General features: G+C 41.9%; 1 protein-coding gene across 1 annotated transcript; it reads right to left on the reverse strand.

The window, feature by feature from the left end:
* Positions 1-7,776: 7,776 nt before the first annotated feature.
* Positions 7,777-9,385, reverse strand: LOC132897522 (zinc finger MYM-type protein 1-like). The gene is made up of 2 exons (XM_060938787.1): positions 9,334-9,385; positions 7,777-9,035 (listed from the first exon to the last, which is right to left on the reverse strand). Exon 2 carries the CDS (start codon positions 9,031-9,033, stop codon positions 7,777-7,779), a length of 1,257 nt encoding a protein of 418 aa, XP_060794770.1. The 5' UTR covers positions 9,034-9,035; positions 9,334-9,385.
* Between the last annotated feature and the right edge of the window lie 1,900 nt (positions 9,386-11,285).

Below are 11,285 nucleotides of genomic sequence, written 5' to 3' on the forward strand. Positions count from 1 at the left end.
ACCTAGGTCATTGCCTGGATGCTGACCCCTGCCTTTTTGCACCGTGCCACAGGAAAATATATATATATATATATATATATGCATAACATGCAGGTTTGGTTAACTGGTGACTCTAAAGTGAATGGTTGTGTGTTTTATGTGTCAGCCCTGTGATGACCTGGCGACTTGTCCAGGGTGTACCCCGCCTTTTGCCCGTAGTCAGCTGGGATAGGCTCCAGCTTGCCTGCGACCCTGTAGAAGGATAAAGCGGCTAGAGATAATGATATATATAATTTTTTTGTGTATATATAAATTTGCATTTGTAATGTGTGTGTGTGTGTATATATATATATATATATCACTGTTTTGTTTACATTTTCTATTAAAGTTTGCAATTTGCCACATAGTTATGTTGTGTGATGTATGATGACTCAGTCTTGCATCTTTGTTGCCGCTGCTGCAGGTGCATAGTGCTGCCTAGTGCGTTTACCTACCTCTACTGTGCCGCTGCATAGGTAGTGAATACTTGAATCCCTGCCATTGTGCCTCTGAACTGAGCAATAGAACTGCAATATTATATATAGGTTTTATTATTATTATTATTATTATTATTATTATTATTATTATTATTATTATTATTGTGTATTATTCCTATGGACTCTTCTCCTTCCTGCACAATTTCTTAAATCTTGATCTGAAATCACACGCATTGCCTATATATTATATATGCCATTTTATGGCTAATCCATGGTGTGTATAGCCCACAATGACGAGTCAATACTCTATTCCATTACTGCCTGTGTAACATTGTAGGTCTGTTTTTCAAGCAAATTGTTTTATGGTTGATCAGTACTTTATAGTTAATAACCTAAGAGAATGAATACATGAATGGTCCTAGTCATAGACCATTACACCATATTTTGTAGTATAATAATGGTGATAATAAAAATTATTTTTATTCTAATAATATAAACACTTCAATATACCACATATATGCAATATTGTCTTAGTGATGTATTTAAAGCACTATTTAGGACTTAGACATTTCACCCACTTTGGAGGGCGTTTTGGAGACTTTCTACTAATGTGACTGTAATTACGCAAGCTGTCAGCTGATCTGTGGTCAAAAATCGGCAACGCGATTGGTCCAGACCGGTCACGTGATGTCCCGACACGTCATTTTTAGAGGAAAATAGTTTGCCACGCGATCGCTCGGTGCAAGGAATTGACAGGATTATAAGGTGAGAACTTTTTTCGCCACACTTTCTAGTACTCATTCTTAATTTTAAAATAAATATTTCGTAGTTCGGAGACGTCGGAGCGAGATGAAATGAAAACGGGGTTCACCTTACGGCCTATTGTATGAAAATCTGATGATGTTTTAGGTCATATTTATGCAGAAATATAGAAAATTCTAAAGGGTTCACAAACTTTCAAGCACCACTGTGTATATATATATATATATATATATATATATATATATATATATATATATATATATATATACACACACACACACACACACACACGTAAATTGGTGCAAATAAACAAACAGTCGAGGGCACTTGAGGTATAGCAGGTAAACATGAAATAAGCAGTATAAACGAACTAGCAGCAGTTAAGGTGAGGTACTGCGGAATAGTGCAAATGAGCGAGGTAAAGTGAGATGTGCGGTCCCTGAGTTCAGTGTGTTAATGAACGTTGAGATGTATGTATGTGTGTGTGTTGGGGGGGGGGGTCTATGAGGATGACATGTCAGATGCTGAAGGGGGGCAGGGGGATGTGCAAGCAGAATCTGTGGCAGGGGGCAGAGGGGGGAGGAGGGGCAGAACAGGGAGGGAGTTGAGCCTCCTGACCGCCTGGTGAAAGAAACTGTTCTTGAGCCTGCTGGTTTTGGCCCGGAGACTCCGCAGTCTCCTCCCCGATGGCAGCAGACTGAAAAGGTTGTGATATGTGTGGGTGGGGTCACCTGCAATTCTGATGGCTTTGCGGGTGAGGCGGGAGTTATAAATATCCATTAGAGAAGGGAGAGAGACACCAATAATCCTCTCAGCTGCTCTCACGATGCGCTGCAGAGTCTTGCAGCAGGACATGGTGCTGGCGCCGTACCACACCGTGATGCAGCTGGTCAGGATGTTCTCGATGGTGCCTCTGTAGAAAGTGTGTATGATGGGGGCTGGGACTCTTGCTCTCCTCAGTTTGCGGAGGAAGTACAGACTCTGTTGGGCTTTTTGGCCAGTGATGCAGTGTTGTTGCGCCAGGACAGGTAGTTTTAATTTTCAAGTGAAAATTACTAACAATAGTAATTATTACAGGCATAGGACTAGTCAATGATGATCAGTGATGTCTGTAAAGTGAAAATTACTACTGCAGAGGCTCCAACTTGGGAAACTGCAAAGAGGGAGATTCTCCCTCTCTGCGAGTAGCTCGGAGGGAGACAAGTTTGAGCACCGTAGGCGGGAAGGCAAGTTTTATATATATATATATATATATATATATATATATATATATATATATATATATATATATATGAATGATTAACCACAGTTCGTGTCAATTTCGTGTCAATTAAATCTTATTAATACCGGCTAGTGGCCTAGTGGTAGCGTGTCCACCTCTCGATCGGGAGTCCTATTCACGGTCGGGTCATACCAAAGACCATCATAAAAATGGTACCTACTACCATATGGCAAGGCATGCTGCAATACAGATGCGAGTGGGAAGTTAAACTCTCGTGGTTACCAGAGAACTAGCCCCCCACTGTAACCCTAGCTATGTAATAGGCAAGAGGCCGAGGGCTGCGGAAACGGAGATTGGCGCCGCCCGATGCGCCACACGGCACGGGAAGGACTTTAACTTTTTAAGTCTTATTAATAGTAACAGATCTGGATAAATCCAGTGATTATAGACCAAACTTTAATATGCCTAAAGTCAATGTTAATGTCAATAATGACTATTATAAATTGCCAATGGGAGACCCTCTCATGATAATGTTCTTCTAATAATAATCTATTTCGAACTCTAAGTTAGTAAAGTCAAGTCAAGTTTATTTGTATTGTGCTTTTAACAATAAACATTGTCACAAAGCAGCTTTACAGAATTTGAATGACTTAAAACATGAGCTAATTTTATCCCTAATCTGTCCCCAATGAGCAAGCCTGTGGCGACGGTGGCAAGGAAAAACTCCCTCAGACCACATGAGGAAGAAACTTCGAGAGGAACCAGACTCAAAAGGTAACCCATCCTCATTTGGGCAACAACAAACAGCATGACTATAATATTAACAGTTTTAACATGAAGTCAGTTTCATTGATGTTATAAACTCTTCATTGATGGAAACTTGAGTGCAAAACTGTTCATGACAACTGCAGTCCTAAAATTAGGAAGTCAACTGTAGTCCTCAGCCACAAAAGCATTACTGTAAGAGTACAGAACGTTCTCCAGGTGTGACTTTCAACTGTCCTCATGTGATGAGACTCCAACCAGACACAGGTCACCAGGATGGATCCAGCAGATCCAAGGAGCAGAAGAGGTCAGCATCTCGATTCCAGGACCAACATGTAACTCAGAGGGACAGATTTGGGGGGGGAGGGGGAGAGAGAGAGAGAAAACACAGGTTGTTAGGTATGCCCAATGTCACCTGAATATGTAGGAACAGTATATATATTGCACTGAGTACAAGCAGGGACTCCGGCAACTAACTATGGCAGCATGACTAAAAGGGGAGAGCCAGAAGGTAACACAGGCATGAGGGAGCCCTGGGATGTAAAGCATCCAGCCACTACACCGTCAACAAACTCGAGTGAGCAAGCGAGTGGGGACTGACAGCATCCATACATCCCAGTTTACCAAAACACTCTATGTCTGAGGACCCTCCAGATCTACACCTTTACCTTATAAACACCATTAACAAAAGGCTTGACTAAACATATAGGATTTCAGCCTAGACTTAAACACTGAGACTGTGTCTGATTCCCGAACACTACTTGGAAGGCTGTTCCATAACTCTGGGGCTTTGTAAGAAAAGGCTCTGCCCCCTGATGTAGCCTTCACTATACGAGGTACCAGCAGATAGCCTGCACCTTTTGATCTAAGTAGGCATGGCGGGTCATAGAGGAGCAGAAGTTCACTCAGGTACTGTGGTGCAAGACCATTCAGTGCTTTAAAGGTCAATAGTAGTACTTTATAATCAATACGAAATTTGACTGGGAGCCAATGCATTGTGGATAAGACAGGGGTGATGGGGTCATATTTTCTAGTTCTAGTTAGGACTCTTTCTGCTGCATTTTGAACTAACTGGAGCTTGTTTATGCACTTATTGGAACATCCAGACAGTAAAGCATTACGATAATCCAACCCGGAGGTAACAAACGCATGAACTAGTTTTTCCGTGTCACGTAGTGACATTAAATTTCTTATCTTAGCAATATTTCTGGATGAAAGAAAGCTATCCGGGTAATGTTATCAATGTGAGTTTCGAATGAAAGACTGGGGTCAATAATCACTCCGAGGTCTTTTACTGCTGCACGTGAAGAAACAGAAAGGCCATCCAGAATTACTGTGTAATCAGAAAACTTACTTCTCGCTGCATGTGGTCCTAGTACAAGTACTTCAGTCTTGTCAGAGTTAAGCAGAAGGAAGTTAATAAGCATCCAGTGTCTAATATCCTTTACACATTCCTCAATTCTATTAAGCTGGTGTCTCTCGTCAGGTTTTGCAGAAACATACAACTGTGTGTCATCAGCATAACAGTGGAAACTAATACAATGTTTACAAATAATATCACCCAGAGGTAACATATATAAAGAAAAAAGCAGTGGACCCAAGACAGAACCTTGTGGAACACCAAACTTTACCTCAGTACGTCTAGAAATATCACCATTTATATCAACATACTGATAGCGATCAGTTAAATAAGAGCTGAGCCAGGAGAGGGCCGTTCCCTTAACTCCCACAACATTTTCTAGTCTATCCAGAAGAATGGAATGATCAGTGGTATCAAATGCTGCACCAAGGTCATGCAACACAAGCAGCGAGACACAGCCCTGATCAGATGCCAACAGTAGGTCATTTACCACTTTAACCAAAGCTGTCTCTGTGCTATGATTAGGTCTAAATCCTGACTGATACATTTCATGGGTATTATTCCTATGTAAATATGAGCATAACTGCTGTGCCACAGCTTTTTCAAGGATCTTGGAGATAAAGGGGAGGTTTGATATTGGCCAATAATTGGACAGCTGACAGGGATCAAGGTCATGGTTTTTTAATCAGGGGTTTGATAACTGCTAGTTTAAAGGATTTGGGTACATAGCCAATCGTCAGAGAAGAATTTATTATTTTTAGAAGCGGTTCAATTACTTCAGATATTATCTGTTTGAATAGACGTGTAGGCAAGGGATCTAGTACGCAAGTTGAGGCTTTTGATGCTGAGATTAATGAAAGTAATTCAGTTTCTTTTAGGGGAGTAAAACATTCTAATTGATGATCTGATACAGTTATATTGTTAACTACAGGGTCACTTACATTGTCTGACCTTAAATTAGTAGTTTGAATTTTTTGTCGGATCGGATCTTCTCAATTTTGTCATTAAAAAAATTCATGAAATCGTTGCTACTACATACTACAGGTATGCATGCGTCTATAGTGAATTTATTCCTGGCTAATTTTGCTCCAGTATTAAATAGGAAACTCGGATTATTTTTGTTATCTTCTATTAGGGAGGAGAGATATGTTGATCTCGCAGCACTAAGAGCTTTTCTATACTTCAGGAAGCTCCCCTTCCACACTAATTTGAACACTACCAATTTTGTTTGACGCCATTTACATTCCAATTTTCGAGTAGTCTGTTTTAATGTGCGAGTATCATCATTATACCATGGTGCTAATTTTTTGTCTCTGATCATTTTCCTTTTAAGAGGAGCTACATTATCTAAGGTATGGTCAGTGGCGATCCTAGAGTGATTTACTCACCGGGCGAAACCCCATGCTGGCGCCCCCCCCCCGGCCCAACCCGACAACCAACTCCCACCCACCACCTACGAAAACACTAACTTCGTCCAGAACACACACGACCCCTTACACAAACTCACAACAGCTATTTTCAAGAACAAATTTCCAGTTTTAATGACTAGTGCAATAAAAAATACAAAGATAAACAATAAAAGATAAACAATAAACAAAAAGACTCAATGATTTCGCATTACAGCTATCCACAGCTATTTAAGAAAGCACAACTGCACTACAGCACCACCCGATGGTCAAAATATTGCACAAGTCAGTCAGTTTTACCAACAGAGTGCACAGTGAATTATCATAGAGTACCATTCACCATTATTATTAACAAGAAGACTTAAACCTCCATTAAAGTCGCACCATATAAATAACAAAAGAAGCTAAAAAGTTAAACAATCACAATTACAGAATAACATGAAGTGACAATAGATCTAAAAATACTATACATTAAAGTGGCAAAAATGGTAAAACGCAATCATGTATCATAAATAAATGAACTAACGACAGAGAAGAGGTAAATCCTATATATATTACTGTACACATAAGAAGAAATAACAAACACTATTGTGTATCATAAATAACAAGAAGTAACAAATGAAGAAGTTAACACTCTTTAAAGTGGCAAAAATGGCAAACCACTATAATTTGTCATAAATAACAAGACATGCAAAAGAAGTAAGAGGAAAACAGTCTATATACATTTAAGTGGCAATTATATTCAGGATGCAAAAGTGAAAGCACAACCTAAAAGTTGGCTTTTCTGGCCTTCCTGGATGCAAATTCTTCCACAATGTCTTCATATGAGATTTGTTCCCCTAAGGCGTGATTTATGCTGATCACAGCAAGGCCATTGAACCGTTCCTGTGACATTGTTGACCTTAGGTAAGTCTTGATCAGTTTTAGCTTCGAGAAGCTCCTCTCTGCCTGAGCCACAGTGACAGGCAGAGTGGCAGCAATTCTGAGTCCAGTCCAGAAATTGGGGTAGATCTCTGATAGCTCCTTCTCGTGCATGAATGTGATCAGCTCAAGGGGGGTCACAGTTGCTGACGGCAAGTCAGGAAAGTTCCTGATCTCCTGCACGAGCTCTTTGCTGTTCAAATCAAAGTGCCCTCCAAAATGTAAGGTGGTGGCTAGTGCCTCACACTTGCCTGCCAGCTCCTCATTTGACAGATTTTCAAAAGCTGTTAAAATGCCAAATCTGTTTCCCACATTTTCCAATGTGGAAAATCTTTCTTTAATGGCTGCCAGGGCTGCATCCACAACCACATTGAAAAAGCCAACCTCCAGCTTCTTCAATGCGTCACTGAAGGGTTCATCATGAGATTCATATGAGAAGTGCCGCTTTGTGGTCCTCAGTCTCTTTTGTTTCAAAACAGCCTCCACATTCATTGCTTCACAAATGTCTTTGGCTGCCATCTGTGCTGCCACGAAGCCACTTGCCCTGTAGCTCTGGAGACTTTGCTCTGCCTTCTTCAAAAGACTGACAGCCAGGTCCACCTGCATGTTGGGAGACTGCATCAGTTTGCTGACATGCTGCGTTGTGGACAGTATGTCATACCAGACAACAGTGCAGATGCTGAATCTGTATGACCCCACCTCCTCAGACAATGATTGAGCCTCTGCCCTTATAACAGGATCTTTGGTGTTGTTCTGCAGCTCCAGCAAAGCCTCTCTCACAGCAGCTCCCTGATATCGCATGGGCTCAACACTCTTTATTTTGCTCTCCCACCGCATGTCTGCCCACATCTTCAAGGTGATTGTGACATGTTTTTTCAGTTCCACTCACCTTTGAGTTGAGCCTGAGAACAGAGTATACAGCTTCTGCAGGACACCGAAGTAGCTCATGGCATCAGTAGAGCCCTTCGCAGCATCGCACAACACCAAATTCAATGTGTGTGCCCCACATGGCACAAAAAGAGCCCTGGGGTTCTTCTCTAGGAGCCTGGCTTGTACTCCCTTTGATTTGCCCCTCATGTTGGCCCCATTGTCATATGACTGTCCTCTGCAATCTTGAAAAGGTATGCCCAGTTCTTCGAGTCTGTTGAGGACCATTGATGCCAAGTGCTGCCCTGTGGACTCCTCTGCCTCCAAAAATCCAAGAAAGTGCTCCATAATCTGTGGTGTGCCCATCAGCACCACCCTAATCACCACTGATAACTGTTTGATGTGGCTGATGTCTGGTGTGCAGTCCAAAATGATGGAGAAAAATTTGGCTTTTCTGATGTCTGCCACGATGGCAGACATGATGTTGTCACTTAGCAAACCAATAATCTCGTTCTGGACATGGCTTTCTAGGTAGCTGTTGTGGCTTGCTCCTCTCTCAATGCGGTTCAGGTGGTCTTTCATTATAGGGTCAAACTTTGCCATAAGTTCAACCTCTTTAAGAAAGTTGCCATTTGAGGGAGTATGCAGTGTTTCCGTGTGCCCCCTCAGAGCAAGATTTCGAACAGCCAATGACTGCACAATAGCAATCAGACGGGTAAGGACTGCTCTCCATCTTGCCCTTTCTGCATCCAAAAGTGCCATTTCCTGTTTGTCAATGGTTTCCCCCTTCCTTAACCTCACTGCTAGTTCCTTCCACGCCATCATGCAGTTGAGGTGTTCGGGGCTGTTCTCGTGTGAAGTTAAGTATGTGCTGGCATGCTTCCAATCGGACATGCCGACACTTGTTAATTGAATGCTCCTCTTTGAGAACAGTGTGCAGCAAAAACAAAACAGGCTATTGTTTCCCATGGAATAAATGAGCCAACTTCTTGTCATCTTTTCACCACTAACTAATGTTTTTGAAAAATAATGGTGGTGGCAACTTCTCCCATCACTCTCATTCCTGCGGAAGATAAAGGCAGGTGGCAACTTACTAGGTCCTCGGCGAACAAGTTCAGTGTGCATGCTGTCAGTCAGAGGTGAGGGCCATGAAGCAGGGTCTGTTGATAGAGGCTCATCCTCAGCAGTGGGGCTGGATGGGGGCTCAGCAGCATGGTAGGGTGACATGGGCTCTTCCTCAGCAGTGGGGCTGGGTGGTTGTTTAGCTCCAGCCATTTCTAACAAACATAAGATAGTGATACATTATTAAAAGTACATAATAACAGTGTAAGTAACACATACACCTCAGAAATCATATATTACATTACACTTAATACATAAATACATCATTATTATTAATATTAATAATAATAATAATAATAATAATAATAATAATAATAATAATAAACCATACGACATTGATTGCAATTATATTCCAGTATTCCAGCTGGCATGCATGGGTACACACACACACACACACACACACACACACACACACACACACACACACACACACACACACACACAAAACCCCACCTGACAGCTGAGTAGTGGATGCAGAGGCAAATAGGTCTTCAATATCCTGGCTTGAGACCATTTCAGCTGAAGGGGCTTGTGCTGATGAGGAGGAGGTAGGCAGCGGTTCCACTTCCTGGTGAGTGGGGGAGGAGGTAGGTGCCTTGTCCTCAGAGGTAGAGGAAGATCCTCCAAAATACTTGAAAAGAGCCCCTGAAATTACAATGGAATGGCAATTTAAATAAATGACCATCAAAATAATGTCAGGCTACAATATCCCTCTAACACAAGAAATTGAAACATGCCAAATGCCAATTAAATACATGCATTTTCTGTCACCAGACACTAAGCTAGTCTCGCAATGGGCGCAGCAACAGCATGGTTGTCCTGTGTCACCGCATAAGCTGCCATTTTTAATTTGAAATAAACATTGGGATATAGGCATTAGTGTTTCGGTGTGTGTGTGTGTGTGTGTGTGTGTGTGCCTAACTTGTCGTAGCCCCATAATATGCACAATCCCGCCAGCGGAACGTTGTACTAGTCATCAAAAAGACTTTACTACCATAGTACTACACTACTATGACATTACACAGAGTCTTAAGTAATACATTACGACTTGACCATTGCCATTCTGGTAACAGCAAATTTATAACGGGCCATGTCCGCGACGTACAACACACGACGAGAAATGTTTAAACGACCATGTAAAGCTGTTAACATTCTGTTGGCTAATACAGAGCCCAACGTTAATCCAAGGCAATGACAGCAATAACTTTAAACGTTTTGTTGCAAAGCCTAATCGTTATGCTGAAATTAATTTCGTGTTGGGGGGCAGGCCAGGCCAGGTCGTCCGACTTAGCAAGCATCAATAATATAAAGCTAATTAGGGCACTAATTCATGTCACTCACTGAAATTGATTCATAAAGCATACCTTTTTCTTTTGCTCGTTTCTCCTCCTCTTCTTTCCTTTTCTTCCGGAATTGGGCACCTGATGGTTTTGACCTTTTCCTATCCATTAGATCTATCTCCGAGTACGACTCCGTTTATTTGTCATTCGACCTCCTCCTGAATGATTCCCCCTTCCCCCAACACAGGGGCGTATCACCCGCGGGGGATGAGTACGTTTCGTCCCCCCACTTTTGGGGAAACACAATTTCATCCCCCGCACTTTTGTCAGATTAAAATGACATCATTATGAAAATTATACAGCTACTATAAAATGTGTAACAAGGAAGTAAACTATTGCCATAACGTTATGCATGAAATGCAGAACTTGGCTGGAGTCAACTGGATTTATAGGCTTTCTGCTGTCCTCCCTTTCATTTGCATCCATGGACCATGGGTATGAAAAAGTTCAATATCGGTCATTGACAGTACATCACAGTGTACACGCCGGGCATGTATATAGCCATAAACCGATTTCTAATGATATGGCTTCCCCATTCCAGAACACCCCCACTTTTGGAAAGCTTGATATGCCCCTGCCCCAACACAAACTCACCGTCAGTGTGTAGTGGTGATCACCTAACGCGAGAGGTGAGACTGAACCATTTCAACTTGACCAATTGACCACCACGACCACAATAATCTTGGGAATTCATTCGGTTCATACACACAATCAAACGTACAGCCGTTTTGAAGTTGTTTGGATTGTTCTGCTTTTCTGTTCTCTCCTCTTTCTCGCGCGCACACGCACACACAAAAGCGTTTGCTCAATGTAATGTAATGTGGTCTGCACATTTGAGAGGTATCTTGAGTTTGTGTCCTATGCATTGCGGCACCATATTTGGTTTGTTATTTAAATTATACAGGGTTTTGTGCCCACAGCAAACGTGACGCATGATGGCTTTTGCTGCATGTTACACTTGTGTGTGTGTAACACTGCTGCAAACCCTTAATTACAATTGAGCTACAAGAACTGACCAACTTCAGGTATAGAGTGCTTCGAGGTCAGCGCGAACCCAGCGGTGGC

Source organism: Neoarius graeffei, chromosome 14, assembly GCF_027579695.1.
Source record: "Neoarius graeffei isolate fNeoGra1 chromosome 14, fNeoGra1.pri, whole genome shotgun sequence".
NCBI classification, from domain to species: domain Eukaryota; kingdom Metazoa; phylum Chordata; class Actinopteri; order Siluriformes; family Ariidae; genus Neoarius; species Neoarius graeffei.